At 38.8% G+C, this 24123-nt stretch overlaps 1 protein-coding gene across 1 annotated transcript in view; it reads right to left on the bottom strand.

The window, feature by feature from the left end:
- Dbp80 (putative ATP-dependent RNA helicase Dbp80) overlaps positions 1-2434 on the bottom strand; it is a 68861-nt gene extending 66427 nt beyond the window's left edge. Inside the window, exon 1 of the mRNA XM_089093636.1 lies at positions 2179-2434. Coding sequence (XP_088949762.1) covers positions 2179-2232 — 54 coding nt within the window. The 5' untranslated portion in view covers positions 2233-2434. The remainder of the gene's footprint in view (positions 1-2178) is intronic.
- Positions 2435-24123: the final 21689 nt, after the last annotated feature.

Genomic DNA, 24123 nt, shown 5'->3' with positions numbered 1-24123 from the left:
TCTTTTTGGATATAATAGTCACTTTTATAGCAAATTCAATTTCAAGCCGTTTTTGGACCCTTGAAAATGATAATTTTCAAAGTGCCATGGAAATTTTGTCTATAGTTTTGGATATAAAAAAGGTTCAAAACATTGGCTTCAAACTTACTATTTCAGTATAAACCATTTTGTAAAAGTTATACAACTCATAAACATTGATTAGTAACAATTAAGTTTAATAAAAAAAAAAAAAATCAAAACAATTCTGCTCTTTTCCTCTTATTCTGTTAGGCTACTTAAAAATTGTCATTTTAACTAAATGTCAAAGCCAATAAAAGAAACATGGCAGATGGAAAAATGGCAAAATATAATCAAATATAACTATAGAAAGAAATTATCATTTTCAAGGTTCCAAAAAGGGCTTAAAACCAAATTTGGAACAAAAGCAATTATTATATTCAGAGAGAGTAAAAAAAAAATGTACTGAGCAGTATGTTCACTTTATTTGTAGGTTAGCAATGTGAACTGCTCTATAATTACCATGAGATATGATGCACAAATGACACTCAATCTAGAATTATACTTTATTCTTAATAGGCTAGTTTAGACTTAATGGTAAATATTTTGTTGTTCATATTATTGTCTTATGAATAAAGTAAACATACACTTGATGCCTTTTTTTATGCTCTTTCCAAATATAATAATCATTTTTGTCAGAAGTGAATTTTAACCCCACCCCTATATATACCAATTCAGGGTATATATTTGCACATTAGAGGGGGGGTAAACTTATCTCTCATTTACATCAGAAATAAAATTTACCCCACCACCCCTAATGTGCAAATATATACCCTGAATTGGTATATATAGGGGTGGGGTAAAATTCATTTCCAACAAAAATGATTATTACATTTGCAAAGAGCATTAAAAAAGGCATTGAGTGGTATGTTTACTTTATTCATAACTCAATAACATGAACAACAAAAAAATTTACCAACTTAATTATTATGTGTATACTTAGCCCAAAGTTAGAAACAGGCCTAACCTGGTCAGGGGTGGATCCAGGATTTTTTAGGGGGGGGGGGGCAAAATAGATTGATCCAATAAACTTGCATTAGGAGTAAGTTTAATTAATGCAAATTTGCATTAATGAAGTAAATTACACTGCTTTAAACTATGTTAGGGGGGTGTGCACCCCCTCACCCTGGATCTACTACTGAACCTGGTCTATAGCCTAAAATTGGTAAATTCTAGACAAGCTACTGTTTACAATTTTGGAAAGTAGTTAGGTTAGCAAATGAAACTTTTTGGGATGGATCTATAGACTAAAATATGTCCTGGGAAGGTGTTTTGAAGTAGGCTACCTACCTCTAGGTAGGAAGTCTACCTAGAGAACTTCTCCCTCTAGAGGGGACTGACCTTTGATTACCTTTAAAAATCCTTCTTTTATGAAAGTGAAATCTTGCAAAATAGATCTTCTGCTTACATGAAGTGCAAGGTCATGAAGGCAAACTTCAGGACCCTCTAGAGGGAGAAGGAGTGGAGGTAGGTACTTCAAAATACCTTCTTGGGACATTAATCTTTGGAATTTGGTACTTCTCAATTCCTCTTTGGTAACAAGATGTGAGGGTTTTAGTTTTACATAATTTTGCTCAACTGGATAGGCATACTGGTCTTTTACCCTACTTTAGCCTGTGGACACATACCTGAAATTTTTATTCTACTAGTCTAACCCCTTTCCAAGATAGCCAAAAGTAACTAAAGTAGAATTTTACAGCTGGATTTAATACTGGAAGTTTTATAGCTTGTCTAGAATTTTACCCCAAAATTTAATAGCTGTAGAATATTTATTAAATAATTATCCAAGAAGCAATCCTAGCTGAGTGATTAGCATGTTTGGCCTAGACCAGAAATCCTGGACTAATAATGGCATGGGTTGGAATCCTGGTTTTGCCCCCAACCATAAACTGCACTCCTGAGTGAAGGCAGAGGATCAAGAGACCAATAAATGTGCAGCATATACTGTTGGTCTGCATGTGGAAATGTTTTGTGTTTATGGTGATTGTTCATTAAGCAGTAGGCTATTGTCCCTAGGCTAAATGCTTCCTCCAATTTCTATCCTAAGCATTTTTTTGACCTGAGAACAAATTAGGCTATTTAAAATAAAAATTTAACTAGTTTGGAAAAATAATGTTTCACCTGTTGAGCGAGTTCTTGCTCTTGTAATTCAGCAGCTTCTCCCCAATCAGCCATGCTTAATATTCAAATATCTTCTTCTTCTTCTATTTAACAGCTGGCGGGTTTTTCAGTAAAACTATTTAGCCCTTTTCCTTTTGCTTCACTCTGTGGGCTACAGAGTTACTGGCTTGATTGCCTCATATTTATTAGATATATTCAGATATCTTTCAGCAGATCTTTCGACTCTAGGAGTTCAAATATAAGTTGATATGCAATTTCAAATATATTAGGATGCTGCTGCTTCCGCATAGCCTATGCTGTGCGACATTGCAATGACTTCACTGAACTCGTATCGAAGCTCGACAAAATGCATGTAATTCAGGTTCTGCCCCAATTATATAGAAAACTGAACACAATAAAAACGATATTTGATATGGAGTGTACAGAAATTACGAAAATTCTTGTTCTCATTCTTGCAGTTTTTCCACATTATTCCACATTCTTGCAACATTTATTAGAATTAAATAAACAAAACAAATTTTGTCAACTGAAATTAAGAAAAAAAAAATTAAAACTCAAAATAAACAAAAATTATTTCTTAAATGAAGTCGCTGTCCCTCCCTTTTCCTCAATACCCTACTCTTAACACTAAAATTTATAGCACTTTTAGAAATGTTTCCTATCACAGGCAGCATTGCCTAAGTAAAGAACGATGTAGGCACAATGTATTTTTTTCTTTCTTTTTTTTACCAGGGCACTTTGTATCGAAGGAGTTGTCACTGATACTTCGAAAAGAGCTCATTCGATTGGAATTTAGAAGGGCTAGTGCCTTTTTAATAGCCAAAAGCGATTGGAAGGCAACTAGCACCCCTTCCACGCCCACCATTTCCCCAAACACATCCAATCAAAATTTCGAGATAGTCATTTTGTTTAACTAAGTTGAAAGAAGAGGTGGACTGGAACGAAAAAGCTAAGGGGACATTTAGGCTAAGCGGCCCTACCTATCACGTTTCTTATAGAAGGAATTTGTTTTGTTGTTTCGTATTCAATCAGAAAGGGCCTTTAACAATGAGTGGAAATTGCACTCCATATAATTGTCAGACGAGTTCTTTGTCAGAGTTCAACCTGTCAACACCTCTTTAAGTTCAAAGCTATAGTGGATGTGACCTTTGTCCAAATGGTAAAACAAAAACAATACTGTCCAGAATGCAGACTACGAGTTACTTCTAACTCAATCAAATGTGCCAATTGTGACTCTTGGTTCCACGCAGGGGCCGAAAAGTGTGCCAGGATAGACATTACTAATTGGAGTAACTCTTGGATGTGCCTTGACTGCTCCACTAAATCCAAGGTAAACCTTACTTCTTCTCCGGGTCTTTCTGTACCCAGTTCTGGCTTCCCCCGAACGCCTCGTACCCCAGTTGAAAGAAAAAGAATTCTTAGCATCCTAAGTGACCTAAGCAGTCCTACTCCTTATCATGACCCTCCACACAGCCAGCTTTCTGTTTCAACAGAAAAATCAAACAAGCCCCAGGAGGCTAGCTCAGTTGGACCTACAATTGTCCTTGCCCCACCCCAGTGCCAAGTTCTTGAAATTCTTCCCGAAGGCCCAATGCATGTATCATGCCAAACCACTGAATGCAGTATGGATAAATATGTTCAAACGGACAGTGTCACGACATCTCCCTCATCACAAGCAGATCTTACGAAAACTTTGACTTTAAAAGAAAAGCTAACGGATGTGTTAATGCTAATTAGAGATTTTTTTGTCAATTTATGAAAATGATTCAAGCAGTCAACTTACAAATTATTCCATCACAAACGAGGTAAATAACACCTTAGATTCTCATCATCAAAACAGTGCATTGTCCCCAAGCTCAATGAATATTAATGAAGGAAGCAGAGGATTAAGTTCATCAACTTTAGCCACTACGAGTGATATAAACCCAAGTTCAGAAACTGTACCTGACCCCAATATCACCTCTGTTCAACCTAATTATAATCCTGACCTTGAGAACTCAATCAGAGATGCCAGAATTTGTATTGAAAGTACTGAAGTGATTCTGACTAATAATAAGGACTTCTCTGCAAATAATCGCAAATGTGCTAATATAATTTTGGCAGGTATTTGCAAATTAGGTGATGAATGTCATTTTGGACATGATCGTGCTCCAAGCAAGTTGCAGGAAAAAAGTATTCCTGATAATAGTGCTATAAAAAATTGCAAGTTTTTTAAGCAAGGAAATTGTAAATTAGGTCGAAAGTGCCCCTATAATCATGGATCTATTACCCGTAACTTCAAAAAACAAAATGAAGCTAGTCCAAGAGTTTGTTCTCGATTTTTATATAACAAGTGCGACCAAAAGTTATTGCACTTATGTCGTTTTTACCTCACTGGCAAGTGTACTAAAACAAAGTGAAATTTTGACCATGTTCCTTTATGTAAGTTAGCATCAAGTGGCTGTTGTTTTGGGTGTGATAGCCTGCATATTTATGTCCCCCCTTCTTTTTTACAAAATAAATCAAGCTGCAAACAAAAAACAAGTGCACAAACTTGGGCAGTCCCAGCTGTTACCAGTCAAGGATTCAACACTGGAAAGCCCCTTTTTTTAGGCAGCACTACGGACTCCATTCCTCCCTCATTAATTACTCCTCATTACCTACCTCCCTATCCTCTAAAAAGCAACATGCCCCAGGCATCCTCTACCCAAAACGCCCCTCCAACCCGAAATTTTACTCACGACCAGTCAAACCATCATCACAGACGTTACTGCACCAAAACCCTCCCACAATCCCCTCTTACTCATATCCCTCCCAGTCACAAGCCCCCTTGTATACCCTACCCGTTCCATGTGCCCAAGATGCTGTTGACTGGTTCTGGCCTCCATCCGTCATTTGCCAAAGCAAATCCGACCTCCCTCCTCCCAGAAAGTTCCCACCCCACTTCCATTTCCCAGCACCTTCTTACCTTCCCATCTCCTCCTTTCCTCCCCACCAAAAACCCTCCCGATTCAACTACTTATGACCGTGTCTCCACAAAACCCCACCTCTAGCCTAGTCATTTTATTCCGCTTCCCCACCCTACCAGTTTGACTCAGGTCTGTGGCCGTTTGCATTTATTAGTTGATTTGTATTAAATCCTAATTGTTCGCACTTCCCGACAACTGAAAACAAGTCACACCTTCCTCATCATGCTTCGTCTGTATCCTCGCCCTTCCTTCCACCTCCAAATTCCCAAGGTAAATCCTTCTCTTACCCTAATTCTCCGCAGCATCATAATGTTAATTTGAAACCCCACCCAGGAAATTCTCGAACACACCAAGTATCCCTGTCGAGATTCCCCAATCGGTTTGTTTTTCCTAAACTTTTAGTTACTAATTCTGAAAGTCTTAATTTTGAAAAGCTTACCGAGCTCGAGATGCTTTCAGAATCAAATCTAATCGATATTATAGCTATTACGGAAGTACAGTCCCATGACCCAGGGTCTCTGCGCCTGACAAATTATACGGAGTTTATTAAACTCCGTCCTTTAGACCACCCACTTGGAATAAAAGGTGGCGGTGTTTTGTTCTTTACTAAGAGTAACCTTTACCCAAAGCTGATTCGAGTCCCTAGTTTATCCGAGTATGATGAAATCCTGTGACTAAGTATTAGACCAAAAGTTCTTCCTCGTCCATTTAATATTATTGCAATAGCTGTTTTCTATTACTCCCCATATCAAAATATCGAGTCAAAACGTAAATTCATCCAGCAATTGCAGACAAGTGCTGATTTTGTTATTTCTAAATACCCCAATGCTGGTCTATTTTTCGTTGGCGATGAAAATGACCTTAAATTGGATTATTTTTGTTCATCACTTAAATTTAACCAAATTGATAAAATACCAACGACTCGGGGAAATACCTCTCTTGATGTTATTTTAACTAATATGTATAATTTTTACAACCCTCCCTCAGCTTTGCCTCAATTAGGTCGGAGTTATCATCTTTCGATTCTTTTATCCCCCTCCTCAATTTTTAAGCATTCTTTCTCAATAACTTATGGCAGTTATCACCCTCTTCAAAATTCTGGTCTTCTTTCTTTTGGTATGTGGCTTAATACTGAAGATTGGTGCGATGTTTACAGTTTAAAAAATCTTGATGAGAAAATGGCTTTGTTCCACAAAAAGCTAATTGACAAATATCAAATTTGTTTCCCTGAAAAAAAAATTTAAAAGTGCTCCAGCGATGAACCCTTTATTATCCAAACTATAAAAACATTAATTAGAACCAAATTGAAGCTTTTCAAAAATGGTAAACAAGATGAAGCCAATAAACTAAGAAAATCAATTAAAAGAGAAATTCGCAAATTGGCACGATCGTACTACAAAAATAAGGTCGAAGTATTGTTCACTAATAAACCAAAAAACTGTTATTCTGAGGTTAAAAAGCTATGTGGCAGGAGGTTTGAACAGCTTAACTTCAATCTACCCGAGTCCCCTGATATTACTGCCAATAATCTCAATAAATTCCTCGCTTCCATTGTCCAGAGCCTTCCACCACTGTCCGACCAATTACCATCAGGAGCCCTTTCCCCTTCTTTACCCACTGTTTCCCCGTCTGAGATAGAAAGAGGAATTCAAAAACTAAGAAAGAAAAGTATTTGTCCTTCGGATATCCCCTTTCCTCTTATTAGTGCCTTCGGTGATTTCTTGTCTAAGCCCTTGTCTTTCCTGTTTAAGAAAATTACCGAGTCTGGGCAAATTCCTACAATTTGGAAACAGGGTTTCATAACCCCTTTGAAACAGAAAAACGGAAAGCCTGGTTTTGAAGGCGTTCGGCCTATAACTCTTACTCCTATTTTCTCGAAACTTTACGAAGGATTACTTGCAGATTGGCTAAAGGAAAAAATCCTACCTCTTACTGACTTGAAACAATGTGGGAACCTAAAATCCACCTCTACTTCCCATTACCTCGTTTCTCTTATTGATCACATCGGGAAAACCCTTGAAAAGCCTAATTCCTGGCTAAATTTAATTTCCATTGACCTTCAGAAAGCATTCGACCTTGTTAACCACAATATTTTAATTGATAAACTTGTCAACGAGTTCAATATTGATCCCTTACTGGTGAAATTAGTTGCCTCCTTCTTAACAAATAGATCGCAAGTTGTCAAATACCAAAACCATTATTCAAATCCTCTCCCTGTCCACAACGGCATACCCCAAGGTACTCTCCTAGGTCCCCTCCTTTTTTCAGTAATGAGCAACAGCCTCGCAAAGGAATTTCCTGACCGATGGAAATTTGTTGATGACCTAAGGGTTGTTGAAACTTGCTTCAGAAATTTAATATGTGACCCTATGAGTATCCTCAATGAAATTGGAGACGAGGCCTTAGACTTAGACATGACAGTAAACGCCTCTAAGTCCATGATAATGCCCATTTGTTTCCTCAAATCCTCGCCCTATTTTCTTAATCCTATCCCTCCTGAAATTTATGTGTCCTCATTTAAACTACTTGGCGTCACAATTTCTTCCAATTTAAAATGGGATATCCACGTTAAAGACATCATCCATAGAGCTCATGTGTCTATCGCCCTCCTTAAGCTCCTAAATAAATTCAGCGTCCCCCCTTCCCACTCCTTAAGAATTTACACGTCTTTTGTCCGCCCGCATCTAGAATATGCTTGTCCAGTTTGGCACCCTGGTATCTCTCACGAAGAATCGGAAAAAATCGAATCAATTCAAAAAAGGCCCTTGCGAATAATTTTCAAAGAAGGCAAGGTGCCATACTCTCTGCTCCTAAAAAGAGCTAGTCTGAAAACCCTGGAGCAAAGGAGGGTTTCGTTGTGCCTCCGTTTTGCAAAAAATATCATAACAAACCCTCGGACGGCAAGTATTTTTCCCAAACGTCACTCACCATCCAGATTACGGCCGCCTCGACCTGTTTCTGAGTCCATCCCTGCTTTGTCCCCCATTCGCTGCGTTACTTCCAGATACGAAAGAACTTTTATCCTCTTCGTTACAGAAAAAATAAATAAAATATCTCAATAGTTTCTTCCCCCCCCCTCTTTTTTGTTTATTAGTTGATGGTACTGCCCAGGTTCTTGCACTCATTTGCTTGCCCCCCCTTGTTTTTTTTGACCAGTTTTTATTGTTTTTAACTCTTTTGTTGATTTATTGTAGTTGAATTATTGACATTTTGTTAGTATCCCTTTTAATTTAAATGCATTTATGTCTCGCTCCAAGTTTAGTTTGACCAGTTTTTATCTTTTTAATTTTTTAATTGACTTTTAACAGTTTTAATTATTGACTTTTAAATTATTGTTCATTATGGTTTTCTCTATTTTGTTGTTGTTCTTTGCATTTTTAGTGTAACCATTTATATTGTCGACTCCAAAGTCCGAATTCGGACCTTTGTGGGCTTGTGATAGCGATTTTTTTTAAATAAAATAAAATATCTTATGTTATCTCCTACACCACAAGGCAAGTTAGTACTACCCGCTAAGTAAGAACTAGGCTTACAGTAGGAAGAAGAAAGATATTGCTAATCATTTTGTGTGCCAAGTTTCCCTGATTTTTGGTTGAACTTTTTGTTGGCCTGGTTTTCACAGAAAGGAAAAGTGGCATCGTATTTTCAGCTGTATAAAATTTTCAGCTTTCGTTCTACATCATGAAAATTCTGGCCAACGAACATTCACGGCATTTGTCCTTTTCAGAAGGATGTGTAACAGCATCGAGTTTTCGACTTTCCATCAGAACACAAAATATATATTTCGATCAGATACAAAACAAAATAACTAGACTAAAAGAAAAAAGTGATATTAAAGCTGATGAGGACAGATTGAGCCTTAATAGCTACCGCTACACGCCAATTATGCAGTTGCTGCACAAACTGCAGGAAGTTGAATCTCGCACATCAGCCTCTCCACATTCGGCTCCAAGTTCAAGTCCATCCTCATATTCTGCACGAGAACAATCCCGGCTATTTTTACGACCTGTCCTAATAATTTCGTCGTAAACTGAGGTGAAGCTTTTTCTACTCGGACTTAATATCGTCATGAGAAACCTTCGCCATCTCTGCAACCTTTCGAAGAACCGGCTCTGGAATTTCACCTTGACATACAAGGCTGAACGTGGTGAACTTCAAGACATATACATCGGAAATAAGCTGTTTGTTGTCGGAAAAACTTTCTTTCAGGCTAGTTGCCATTTTGTTAATTACTACCCTGAACACTTCGGCTCGAATCACTTTTCCGGATCTTCAGGTCGAGAGCATTTTGCTGTTTCTCCCGGCATGTATTTTTTCTTAGCTACACGACAAGCTGATAGCTCGGTGATAATTGCAAGGTCGAGTGAAATGACCCCTAGAAGGCCTGAGACGAACTTGGAGGCGTTTTTTTGACGCTTTTGAAAGAAAATGCACTCTATATTCTTTTTTTGCTTTATCAACAATGTTCCAGGCCGTCAAAAAGTCCAATCGTTTTGTCTGGAGATATCCTGAAATAGGGCCAATGACTTCAAATACATCAAGAAATAAGTGAGCGGTTAGGAATGGTTTGTACTCCGTAAGCTTACTCAGTAGTGAGTCGGCTTCAGATTCAGTTTTTGAGTCGAAAGAACTGCTGTATTCCACTGAGGACAAAACTTGCATTGCATCTAAGTACATGCAATCGTCACCTGAAAACATTCCAATAAGTAACTTTTCTTTTGACCATCAAAGAGTCTCCCGGATTTTCTGTAACTTTTTTAACTTTGACTGTCCTTCTCTTGTGTTCTGTACTTGTTGTCGCCAAAGGCCCATTCGTTTTTATGACTCAGCAAATAAACATGAAATTCTGTTCATGGCGCAAATTTCTCACCTCTGTTGCAGTGCAACAATCAACTACGCAAAGGTTTATAACAAGGCTGTGGCACCAGATATAAACCAAATCTGGAATGAGGTTTTCGATGTGAGAAAGAACTCTGTTAAATTTGCCCCTCATGTTAGAAGCACTATCAAACGATTCACCAGCTTTCTTTTCGTACTCAAGTCCATGCTCTTCGTAATTGACATGTAAAAGTTCGTCCATACCCATACCGCAAGAGATTTGGACAGGTGTGGCAGCAAAGAGCCGTTCGTCTTTTACGTAGCTTAATACAATAGAAGCCTGGTCCTCAACCCCAGCGTCCTGAGTTGTGTCTATTTGGATGCTGTATCTTTTTTCACCGATTTTGTTCACTATAGCTCTCCCCATTTTTTTCAAAATGCTCCTTATCACTTTCTGGAGCGTTGTCTGAGAAAGAAAAGTGACGATTGAGCTACGACCCTTAGCTGCGTCTCCGGATTTCCCGCTCGCATTCATGGTCGAATTTTCTTTTTCTGATATCATCTATAGCTTTTTCCAATTATTAATTAAAAAACTTTCCGAAAAAGAAGTTTTTCAAAGAAAAGTAAAGGCCATTTTAACCTTAAGATGAGCAGATACAAATACCTGTTAAAATTCAAACTCAAAATGACCAGAAATTACTGTTAGAGAATAAATGAAACCCAAAATGAACAGAAATCAAATAAACAATGATAGCAAAAAAACAAACAAGTAATAATATAAATGAATAAATCAATCTTAAAGCAAGTAATGCTTAAATTGAATTAACTAAAAAAACCTAGTTTTTTTAACTGAAAGTAAGGAGCAACATTAAAACTTAAAATGAACAGAAATTATTTCGTATATGAAAGGAGCTGTCCCCTCCTCAACACCTCGCTCTTTACGATAAAGTTCTTATTGTTTTAAAAAATAAAGTTGTGAGACAGAGTCAAAGTTTAGCGTAAAGAGCGAGGCGTTGAGGAGGGGACAGTTAGTTTCTGAACATTTTTGAATTAATGCAGCTTTGATTTTGGCTCACCATACATGAATAATTAAAACAAAATTCGCATATTAATTTTCCTTTTTTTGGCTAATTGGCTTTCTCGAAATTTTGTTCTGACGTAACTTACGAATTAACTTACGTAACGAATTTTCTATATTCGTATGTTTTTATTACGTATATTAGGGAGTTCGCTCCCTAGTCATTACCTCGCTCTATACGCTAAAGTTCGAATTTTGTTCAAATCACAAACCCCTGAATGACAAAGACCGGTTAATTAGAATATATAGCTCTTTTGAAAGTACTAAAAAAAACTTTAGCGTAAGGGTGAGGTATTGACTAGGAGGCGAACCCCCTCACGTACGTAATAATTTCTGTTCTTTTTAAGTTTTAATGTTGCTTCTTACTTTCAGTTGAAAAAAACTTGCCTTTTATTTAATTTCTGATCGTTTCTTAAATAATGCTGGAAAATCTGGCACCCCTTCATAGAAATGTCCCTTCCCCCAAGGAAATATCCTCCATTGAAAGATCCTCCCCGTAACCCCTACTCTGACCCCGGCCCCGAATAAGAAAAAATTTCTCCTGAAAACGCATGTATACTTCCCAATAACCAATACTATATGTAAACAATGGGCAAAGCTTATAGCTTGCAGCCCTTCCCCTGGGAATAGTGGGGAATTAAGTCATCCTCAAAGACATATTAATTAGATTTTCGACTATGCTGAACAAAATGCCTTTCTCAAAGTTTTGACTGGGTGACTTCAGGAAAAAAAATGAGCGTGGGAGGGTCCAAGTTGCCCTCCAATTTTTTTTTGTCACATAAAAAGGGTACTAGAACTTTTAATTTCCATTCGAATGAGCCCTCTCACGATATTCTAGGACTACCGGCACGTTTGAACATAAGGTGTGAGTTACCTCTTTGGAAGTTTTCTTCACACTGTTGACACATTTTGGTTGTCATGTCTTTAAGTGCCTGGCGAGTTTACTTCTCGATTTGGCTTTTCAGTTGCTTGAATCTATCCTTGCTTTCTTGATCTTGTTTGTTTCCGAGAGTTTGTTTCCCGTTGCTAATGCCAACAATTCTGAGTACCTTCTTAGTAGGGACCCTGCCCTGGCCACTCAGTGCGTCCCCAGGTGGAAGTTAGGGGAACGTCCTACAGATATGTAAAGTACCTCCATAAAGGGAGGCGTGAACCAAGGGGGGGCCTAGCCCCTGGGGGTTCCAAATTGAAACTGGGGTACCCTCGCCTGGGGGTCATAAATACAGAGCAAGGAGGAAGAAGGCCCCTCTGACGCACACTGAGCAGGGCCCACCGGCGTGTGGACACGTCCCACTAGTTGCAATCTTCAACCAGCAATAGGTTAAACTGTGTGGTGCTGCAGGATACCATAGAGGGAGGAACCTCTCCACGACGAAAACTGAGAAAGGGTAGATGATACAGATTGGGGCAAAGACCTCTGCAAGTTGACAGAGAGGAGTGGCTTGCTGCCGTCAATGAATAAGCCGAGAAACCATACCTTTTTAGAATATGAACACAGGCTCAAAAGATCAAAATAGAAGTGCTACCGCGTTCGGGGAAACCGACCACCTTTGTGATTTGATGCTAATAATGAATGATAATGATGATGATGGATTTGCTACCGCGTACGGGGAAGCCGACGACCATCATAGGCCTAGGACGACTCTCAGACGGTATGAGATTTAGTATTGGCGAAAAAACTCTCAAAATTGGTATACTAAATACCCGGACTTTAGCTAAACCTGGCAAGATTGATCTGGTGTTGAAAGAGATTGATAGATACAAGTCGGATATATTCGGTATGTCTGAGACGCATCTTCCTCAAATCGGAGATGAAAACATTCTTGAAACCACTTTCCTACTGTCGGGACGTACTGATGGTGTTTATCGTCAGGGTTTCGGCTTCTTATTTTCTCCGGATAGCAAAAGGTCATTAATGACCTTCACTCCTGTATTGGAAAAAATAGCGACAATCCGCCTGAAAGGACCCATCAAAATCTCTCAGTCGTCCAGATATATGACCTGGATTCAGCCTGAAGTGAAGAGGAGTGCGACCAATTCTACTTCCAGCTACAAAGTGGCCCAGGCAAGATCCCCAAAAATGATATACTTATCATGTTGGGTGACTTTAATGCGATAGTTGGCAGTTTCCATACTAGTCGAAAAGATATCTTGGTCCCACACGAGCATGACCGTCTTAATGCAAGGAGAGAATGGCTTATTGACTTCTGCAGGGAGAATGAACTCTACATTGCCAATACCACCTTTAAGCACAGACATCACCGAAAGGTAACATGGAGATCCCCTGATGGAGTCACCGAAAATATGATCGACTACGTCCTGATATGCAAACATTGGAAGTCATCTGTAATACCCAGTGTCTCATTCCCGGTGGAGATTTTGACTCGGACCACACACTCCTGATGTTCAAACTCAAGCTGAGGTTAAAACGTCTCCCAAAAACCAAAAAATCCCAATATTTCGAACGGAACTCTTCAAGACCCCACCAAAAAAGCCACATACAACTCTAACCTGTCTCCAAAATTCCGTGAAATCCTGAGTACACCTACTCCACTCGCAACTCCCGAAGAGATCGATCGCTTGGCTGAACATGCTACATCTGCAATCCTCGAGACTGCAAGCGACATCCTTGATAGAGAAACCAAAGATGAAGAGCCTTTAATCACTGAAGAAATAGTTCTATTATGTTACCAGAAACGCCTACATAACAGCAAATCCGAACGAAGCAGCCGGGATACCTACAAACATCTCAAACGGAAAGTTGAGCGTGAAATCAGGAAGGCACTCTGCATTAATATTGCCAAAAAGTGCAAGGACTGTGAAACCCAGTTAAAGAAAGGCAACAGTCACAAGCTCTTCAAAACAGTTAGCGCGCTATCCTCCAAAAAAGATCCCCCAACGCCCGTAATCCTATAAAAGCAATGGAACGACATCAATGATGCCCATATGAAGCTCGAACGATGGAAGAAATACTTTGAGGAGACACTGAACCCTGAAGTAATGACCAACCCAAATCTCCTAAACTCCTTCCCAATTATAGATTGAGGCCCCTCTCCACCTCCACTTAGAAGCGAGAACAAAGCGGCCATAGAATCCCTAAAGCGAGGCAAAGCTCCGGAGCCAGACGGTGTCACTGCTGAACTGATAAATGCTGGTTCAGAAGATGTTGTCGACCTTGTTCCTTTTTGTGAGTCAAATCAAATAATCAAATTCTGAAGTTTATACGACCTCTCCTTACAGAGAAACCTCATATACCCTGGGGCATAATTTAAAGCACTTGCCCCCAAGCTCTTCGGTTTGTGTCAACCTTGGAGTTTTAATTATCTGATTTTTTAGCTATTTTTAACAAAATGGCAATCTGAAAATTTTTATAGGATGGATTTGGGGAAAAGGGCGGGGGGGGGAGGCTAATTGCCCTTCGATCACTTTTGAATCCTTATAAGTGAGCTCAGGGGCGCTAATTAGGGGGGGCAGGGGGGGCCATGCCCCCCCCCCTAGCCTTTGAAAATTACCTTCTTATTTATATTTCACAGGTAGTTTCTATTTTATCTATGTGCTATATTAAACCAGCAACTGGTCCAGTAAATACGACCAACAAACTGGTGCCCTAATTATATAATCTTGTTTTGAAATGTCTAAGAGCGAGCGCGTCTACACTATTTTATTTCCGAGGAGGGTTCATTCAAAACTAAGCTTCATGTGGTCAGTACCCGTTTCGTTATTGTTCTTGAGACGAATTAGTTGTAAACTATGAGTGTTGTATATTGCCTTTTTTAGTAGCAACGAAAGGAAATGTGTTCTAGGCTTTCAAGGGAGTTTTGGTCAGCAGATTCTTGACGACACTGAATAGTTTATGGGATAACTAGTTCCAGAGGAGTGTATGGGACTGTCGTGAACGGGAAATGTAAGTGATTGGTTTATGGGGTTTCTAAGCGGGAAAGTTTCACCGTGGAGTATGGGAGTGATTTTCTAAGTGAGTTTCTACGTGTTTCTTCAGTTCTTCTCTTGCCGTGTCTGAGTGGAGTCCTTGTCTACTACTCGTTTAACTATGAGTAAAAAGCGACAACAACAAAAGCGAAAATGCGGAAGAAAAATGAAGAAACTTTAGTGCAAGAAACTGGCAATAGTGTCAGCGCCCAAAGTCTCGGGTTAGTTGAGATAAATTCCACCACCTGTGACAGAATTTCGGAAACAAGCGGAACAATAAATGGCTCAGATCAACATGAAAGTTCGGTCTGCATCGCTGAACCCCTTGCAGGTTACAGTAGCAGTCAAAAAACTCTCTCAGATATCTCTAGGACACGTCACGACAAACCAGCTCAACCTATTCTTGAGAGATATCCAGCTTCCACTTCTAATGAAAGGAAATTCAGTACACATTACTATAAGACTTATGAATTGATTGAATACTCAAAAAACTTGAATTCCGTGTTTTGTTTTGCTTGTCGCTATTTTTCTATGGGGACTCTAGGGGCTGGAGAAACTGCTGGAAAAAGGGCTTTCATTGAGTCAGGATTTTGCAAGTGGAAAGACAGTTCAGCTCTATTAAAGCAACATGATGGTTCTGAAAGACATAGGCCTTGTATGTCAGCATGGACGGAATTTAAGATAATGAGTACTGATGCGTCGAAATCTATAGCGAATGCCTTAATTCCATCCAGATCTCAAGAGGTTCAGGAAAATAGAGATCATGTGAAGTAAATTTTTCGCGCTATTTGCTTTCTTGGCCGCCAGGGTCTTGCTTTGAGGGGTCATGACGAATCAGAAACATCTGCAAACCGGGGTAATTTGGGTGAATTGATGGAGGAAATGTCTAAAGGCGACGAAAAGCTGAAGGCCAAGTTACAGCTTCAATATGGTCACTATCGCAGTCATCAGTACCAAAATGACGCAGTTACACTGACAGAAAATGCCAATTTTTTGCCAATCAAATTGCAATAGTTCCAATTTTCTCGAACTTTCGAAAGTGGAAAGAGTTATGTGTCATTATCAAGAGATTCTCGGTGTCGATGACCATGCCATAGAATCCCAGCTTTCTCTTGCAAAGCTGCAGCTGTCAAAAGGTGATATTTCAAAAATGGATCTTCTTCGAGCTATCGAAATCTTATCCGACCTCCCAGTTGCCTATTCTGCAGTGCTAAAACTGATGAAGCTAGTTGCTACTTTCCCTGTGACCACTGCCAGTAATAAACGATTCTTCTCGGCATTAGGGCGTGTGAAAGAGTATCTGCGATCGACGATGGGAAACGACAGACTCAGTGATCTCATGATAATGGCCGTTGAAAAAGAGGAGGTAAAGAAAATGGATTTGGCTAGATTAGTCGACGATTTTGCCAAGCAGCGACCTCGCCGCTACCCCCTGTTTTAGGTATGTTTGCTAAATGTTGTTCTTTTTTTGCATCTTAATAAAAAAAAATCGAAAAAAAATCGTTGCCCCCCCCCCCTACATTTTCGTGAATTGGCGCCACTGAGGGAGCTATAACTTTCAATTTTCAATCAAATGAGCCCTCTCTGAAGTTTATACGAGTTTCTCTTCCATAAGAACTATATATGCCACAGGGTATAACTTGCAACGCCTGTCCCGAGGCCCAGGCTCTGGTGCTAGCTGCCTTTCGATGTCTTTTGACTCTTAAAAAGAGAAACAGAACTTTCAATGTCAAATCAAATAAGCCCTCTCTGAAGTTTAGACGAGAACCTTAAATGCCCCCAGGGCATAACTTACAACGCCTGTCCCAGAGCCCTGGGCAGTTGTGTCATCATCGGAGTTTTTTTATCTGACTTTTGAACTATTTTTGTCAAAATGTTAATCTAAAAAATATTATTTTATTTTATACATTTGGGGAAAAGAGGGCGTGTGGCAGGGGGATAGTTGTCCACGATCTCTTTTGACTCTCAAAAAGTAAACTAGAACTTTTAATTTCCAATCAACTGAGCCCTCTCTGAAGTTTATTCAATCATCCCTTCTATAAGAACCATATTTGGCCCCAGGGCATAACTTACAAGCCTGCCCCTGGACCCTGGGGAGTTGTGTCAACACCGTAGTTTTGTTTTATGATCTATGAACAATTTTGAACATAATGGCTACCTCAAAATTTTTATCGGATGTATTTAGGAAAAAAGGGCGTGGGGGGGGGGCTAGTTTCCCTCCGATCACTTTTGCATCTGAAAAAGTGAACTACAACTTTTAATATTCAATCAAATGAGCTTTCTCTAAAATTTTTACGAGCATCCCTTCCACAAGAACCATATATGCCCCCAGGGCATAAATTACAACAACTACCCCCGGGCCCTGGGGGCTGTGTCGACACTGGAGTTTTGTTATCAGACTTGAACTATTAAAAAAATGTCTATCTAAAAAAATTTATCTGCTGGATTTGGGGAAAAAAGGGCGGAGACGGCTATCTCCCCTCCGATCAGTTTTGACTCTTAAAGAGTGCACTAGAGCTTTCAATTCCCAATCAAATGAGCCTTCTGTGTAGTTTATACGAGCATCCCTTCCATAAGAACATTATAAGCCCCGAGGATATTGCTTACGACACCTGCTCCCGGGCCCTAGTTGCTTGTGTCGACATCAGAGTTTTGTTTAAAGAAATGGCTCTCTCAAAATTTTCATTTGATATATTTGGGGGAAAAGGGCATGTCGGGGGCTATTTGTCCTACAATCTCTTTTGACTCTGAAAAAGTGAACTAGAACTTTTAATTTCCAATCAAATGAGCCCTCTCTGAAGTTTATATGAGTATGCCTTCTATAAGAACCATATTTGACCACAGGGTATAACTTACAGCACCTGCCCCTGGGAGGTTGCGTTGATCCTGGCATTTTTCTTATATGATCTTTGAACTATTTTAATAAAATGGCCACCTCAAAATTTTCATTTGATGAATTTGGGGGAAAAGGGCGTGTGGGGGGCTAGTTGCCCTATAATCTCTTTTGACTCTGAAAAAGTGAACCAGAACTTTTAATTTCCAATCAAATGAGCCCTCTCTGAAGTTTATACGAGCATACCTTCTATAAGAACCATATTTGCATCCAGGGCATAACTTACAAAGTTTGCCCCAAGGCCCTGGGAGTTTTGTCGGTCCTGGTGTATTTTCTTATATCATCTTTGAACTATTTTTAACAAAATTTCTATCTCAAAATTTTAATCAAATGAATTTGAGGAGAAAAGGGCGTGGGTTGGGGGGTAGTTGGTTGCCCCCCGATCTCTTTTGACTCTGAAAAAGTGAACTAGAACTTTTAATTTCCAATCCAACGAGCACTCTCTGAAGTTATACGAGCATCCCTTCCAAAAGAGCCATAGTTGCTCCCATGGTATAACTTACAACACCTGCCCCCGGGCCCTAGGCAGTTTCGCCGACCCCGGAGTTTTTTTTATATGATCTCTGAACTATTTTTAATAAAATGGCTACCTCAATATTTGTATCTGATATATTTGGTGAAAAAGGGCATGAGAGGGGGGGAGGATGCTAGCTGCCCTTCGATCACTTTTGACTCTTAAAAAGTGAAATAGGACTTTCAATTTCCAATCAAATGAGCCCTCTCTGAATTTTAAACGAGCACCCCTAGCATAGAACCTTATGTGCGCCCGAGGCATAACTTACAACGCCTGCCCCAGGGCCCTGGGCAGTTGTGTCGTCATCGGAGTTTTGTTATCTGACCTTTAAACAATTTTTAACAAAATATCTATCTAAAAATTTTCATCTGATGCATTTGGGGAAAAGAGGGCGTGTGAGGTAAGGTAGTTGTCCTCTGATCTCTTTTGATTCTTAAAAATTGGACTAGAACTTTTAATTTCGAATCAAATGAGCCCTTTCTGAAGTTTATACAAGCATCCAGGGGCGTCCCGAGGGGGGGGGGGGGCGGGGAGGGTCGCGTCGCCCCTCCAATATTTTTGGTATTTGGTAAAAATTTTGCAAAATTGCCCAAAATTTAGAAAAATTCTTGATTTCTGCAGAAAATTCAGCATTAAATCAGGTGGCAATTTGGTAAAATTTACGAAGGTCGCCCCTCCAATGAAATGAGTCTCGGGATGACCCTGCAAACATCCCTTCTATAAGACCCATATTTGCCCCCGGGGAATAACCTAAAACACCTGCTCTTGGCCCTGGTTGGTTGTGTCGACACCGGAGTTTTTGTTATATGATCTTTGAACTATTTTTAACAAAATGGCTATCTCAAAATTTTTATCGGATGTATTTGGGAAAAAAAGTTCTCGGGGGGCTGGATGCCTTCAGATCATTCTTGACTCTTAAAAAGGGCGCCAAAACTCTCGATTTCCAATCGAATGAGCCCCCTCCGAAGTTAATGTGACGACTCCTTTCATATGAAATGCCTCTGGGAAAAAAAATAATAAATAAATAATAAAACGTTGGAGCCGTACGGCCTTTACTATAGGCAGCGCTATAGCGTTGCCTCTGATTCCTTAAGAGGGACGTCATATTTCGAGTGCAAAAGTATGGCCTTGAAGAATTTTCCGTGTTTTATCCCCGGCTTTATTAGAAGCTCAAGTCTCTCCGGAACGCCGTGTGCTCAAAAAGGTAATATTTGTCTCCCCAGCAGCCTAATGACCTCAAAAAAGCGCTGTTTATTTACCATCCAATGTCTCGGCAGTTTTCTGCTTCAGCTGCAGGGATATGATTTTACGACTTTTCATGTGCCTGAACTTTCTCATGGGAATGCCTAAAATTGGCAAACTTAGAAACAAGCTGCGACTTTCCGTTGCAAAAAGTGTTGCATGTGCAGGTAAAGACTTGATTTCAGTCTCATTTCTCTAGTTTCAGGAGTAATCCAGGATTGTGATACGGAACCGGTGGTAAGTTTTTGGTAGTAAATCGAAGCCAAGTCATAGGTAGGCTTTTCTACTTGAGGTGGTGTCAGCTGGAACGGATGTGACGTCATGAATTTAATTTCAAAGCTAGTATCGAATTCGGTGGTACAGATTATGATATGGACACGCTTACTGGCACAGGTGGTTCATCATCAACTAGCTTCGCGTCAGAGTTACCACTTCCAGTTTGGCTGGGATACGATATAGATTCGTCAGCTACTGGCTCCACTGGTATGGAAGGTATCACAGTATTTGACGGTGTTGGCTCACCCTCTGTTGAAACTGGGTCGATGTCGTTTGTTTCTTCGGTGTGGTTCTATAAAAGGGAATATAAGCATAAGAACACCCAAGCTCAAAAGCAGCCAAGGTAGGGTGAAGTTGTCAAGACTTCTGTAAAATTTTGCAGGCATTGAAGCCAAGACGCTGAATCTTGACTCAAATTCATTGTTCGACCGTCTGCTAGCCAAAGCCAGGTCTTATCAAAGTTCAATGATCGGATAGGATTTTTCCTCAATCTGAGGACAGTGAAAAAATGTGATCCGATCATTGACCTTTGGTTTTTGAAAAAAAAAAACTTTAAAAATCGCCGAAGAGGAAAAGTTGCCTTTTTAGGGGTCGTCCCACAGAAACTGGAAAGTAACGCCATAATAACACGAAATCTAAACCAACGCAACAATAACTCATATTTTCGACTCAATGGACCTCAAATGGGTGGGGCTCTGTCCGTACTGTGGCCACCTAAGCAACCAATTTGATGAAAAATTTGCCAGTAGAACGGTATACCGGACGTGGCATCCATAGACTGGCAAGCTTTTTGATGTCAAGATCTGCCCCTAAGTAATCAATAGTGACACTCATGGGGAAAAAAAATTAAGACGAATAAATGAAACCCTAAACGAACAGAAAACGAACTTAAAAATAAACGGGTTAAAAATGAGCAGATACAACGGAATGAACGTGTTTCATTTATTTTTAACAGTAATTTCTGGTCGTTTTGAGTTTGAATTTTAACAGGTATTTGTATCAGCTGAGCTTAAGTTTAAATTGGCCTTTACTTTTCTTTGAAATGCTTATTTTTCGGAAAGTTTTTTTTTAATTAATCCCAGGTAAAGATAGGAACTGGACCACTATTAGTGTTAAGGAAAGAGAGATGAGCAGAATATTTTGAAAACGTGCTAAATCGTGCTTAAGTTATAGGAATAGATATAGAAAAGATTGAAAAAGCTTGTTACACTTTGGAAGTGAAGCAAGATTTATTTTGTGAATAAGAATTAGTAACAGTGCAAAATGAATTGAATAATAATAGAATCCCAGTGCTGATAGTGTGGCAAATAGGTTTTTAAATATGGTGGTTGTGAAATTAGGAATGAATTATTAAGATTGTATTAGATAGTTTTGGAGACCACACTGCCTTTCCATGACGATAAAATAAAAATTCAAAATAGGGGTAAGATCCTTTTTAATAGACAGTGCATAAAAAATTCACAAAAAATACCAGATTTTTTGGTCAAATGTACAGTGACCAACATCAGTAATAAAACTAAACTAAAAAAATTGGAAATAAAAGCTTTTAAACGAACTCATAAAACCATATATTGTTTATATCTCTGATTCTTTTCAAAGTAAAGGCGGAAGCTAGCCTCTTTGATCTTCTTGGATTCGGTTCATTAGCGTTCAATGATATAACATTTGGGCAAAGGTCAACTACATTGGCTGAATTGAACTTTATTCTGTCAGATTTTAATAAATTATCATAGATAGAGCACAGCCCATATTCACCTGTATCCCGATTCAAAGCAATATTCTTGAATAAGATTTTCTTTATTTCAAGAGTTTCACGAAAGTTTTGCTTTAAACCCCGATCCCTAGAAATCAAGGAGACATTCTCGAACAAAATAAAATGGTCTGGAAAATCAAAAACATGTTCTGAAAGGGCTGAAATAAAATCTTCAGACTTAGAATCTTGATTTAAAGCTAAAGAAATAGAATCTTTATGTTGTAATAATCTCATTTCCAAACTCTGGTTAGTACGTCCGACATATGAGCTTCCGCAAGTACATGGGATCTGATAAACCCCACTTTGTTGCTCCAGGGAAGTTAGATCCTTCCCAGAATTTAGAAAACTACCCAAAGTATTATTACTTTTTAAGGCTACCCTTAGACCATTGCTTTGTAAAATTCTTTAAAGTTTTTCACTTAGCCCGGGTACATATGGTAAGGAACAAAAAACATCCTTCTCCCGAGTTGTCTCCAAGACTTCCTTAGAAATCTCTAGAAATCTTTTTCTTCTTTTTGAAAAAGTCTGGTTAATTAACCATTCTGGATACGTGTTGCTTATTAGTATTTTCCTTAGAAAAGACAACTCCTACTCAACAAATTTTGGAGAGCAAATACTAAATATTCGATCAGTTAAAGAGATGATCAAACCAATTTTTACTTCGCGAGTGTGAGCGGAACTATAAGACAAAAGTCTATTTTTCTTTGTCGGTTTTCTGTAAATTTTAAAATCCAGACTATTTTCATTTTTCAAAAGAAGAACATCAAGAAAAGGAAGTTTTCTTTTCTCTTTTAATTCAAGAGTAAACTTTAAACCCCCCCCCCCCCCCCACCCCTCCAAACAATTAATATGTTCCAAAAATCCTTTTAATTCATGACATTATTGCAGTATGGGATTATGGGGTGGAAGAATTAAAAGGATTTTTGGAACATCTTAATTGTTTGGGGGGAGGGGATTTAAAGTTTACTGTTGCATTGGAAGAGAATGGGAAACTTCCTTTAAACTTCCTTTGGCTAATTAACCAGACTTTTTCAAAAAGAAGAAAAAGGTTTCTAGAGACTTCTAAGGAAGTCTTGGAGACAACTCGGGAGAAGGATGTTTTTGTTCCTTGCCATATGTACCCGGGCTTAGTGAAAAACTTAAAAGAATTTTACAAAGCAATGGTCTAAGGGTAGCTTTAAAGAGTAATAATATTTTGGGTAGTTTTCTATATTCTGGGAAGGATCTAACTTCATTGGGGCAACAAAGTGGGGTTTATCAAATCCCATGTACTTGCGGAAGCTCATATGTGGGACGTACTAACCAGAGTTTGGAAATGAGATTATTACAGCATGAAGATTCTATTTCTTCGGCTTTAAAGCAAGGTTCTAAGTCTGAAGATTTTACTTCAGCCCTTTCAGAACATATTTTCAATTTTCCAGACCAGTTTATTTTGTTCGAGAATGTCTCTTTGATTTCTAAGTATCGGGGTTTAAAGCAAAATTTTCGTGAAACTCTTGAAATAAAGAAAATCTTGCTTGCAATATTCAAGAATATTGCTTTGAATCGGGATACAGGTGAATATGGGCTGAACTCTATCTATGATAATTTATTAAAATCTTACAGAGTAAAGTTCAATTCACTCAATGTAGTTGACCTTTGTCAAAATGTTATATCATTGAACGCTAATGAACCGAATCCAAGAATGTCAAAGAGGCTAGCTTCCGCCTTTGCTTTGAAAAGAAGTAGAGATTTAAACAATATGTTGTTTAAATTTGATTTCGTATATAAACTTTTGTTTTAAATTGTTTTAGTTTAGTTTTACTACTGATGACGGTCACTGTATATGTGACCGAAATATCTGGTATTTTTTGTGAATTTTCTATACACTCTCTATAAAAAAGGATTTTATCCCTATTTTGAACTTATATTTTATTAAGATTGTAAAAACGATTCTAGAAAAAGGGAAGTACTTAGCGATTTTGGGACAACTTTATTTAAACCTCTCTATAAGAAAAGTAAGTGTGATGTAATAATTATAGAGACATTAGCTTGGTTTCTGAGAGAAGCGAATTACTTAGTTTTAAAGAAAGAACAGTGGAGTCTTAAAAAGAAGACAGGATGTGTCGATCAAATTTTCACTCTCAGATTAATAATTAAGATGTACCTGAGTCGTCAGACGCATTTAATGCTCAGTTTTATAGATTTGTAACAAGCGCTTGATTCATCTAGTATAAGAACTTGAGTGAAAGTCCATTCTTTGTTTGGTATATAAGATAAATATAATAAAGTGACTAGAACTGCGTACGAGAATAGCATTGCTGTGACTAGGGTAGGGATTGCGGCTAGTCACTGGTTTTGTATTGAACCTAGAGTTCAGCAAGTTTGTGTTCTATCCCTTTCATTTGGATCATTTTGATGGACTTTGTCCTTAGGAGGCTTGGAGCACAGAAAATGCTATGGGAGAACACTGCATCAAATGGTGAAGTAAAACTTTCCTAGACTTAGATTACGTTT

This window comes from Artemia sp. Qi Xiang Cuo, chromosome 8 (genome assembly GCF_049724085.1).
Source record: "Artemia sp. Qi Xiang Cuo chromosome 8, ASM4972408v1, whole genome shotgun sequence".
In the NCBI taxonomy this organism is placed as follows: Eukaryota; Metazoa; Arthropoda; class Branchiopoda; order Anostraca; family Artemiidae; genus Artemia; species Artemia sp. Qi Xiang Cuo.
This window is presented reverse-complemented; position numbering and strand designations above follow the sequence as displayed.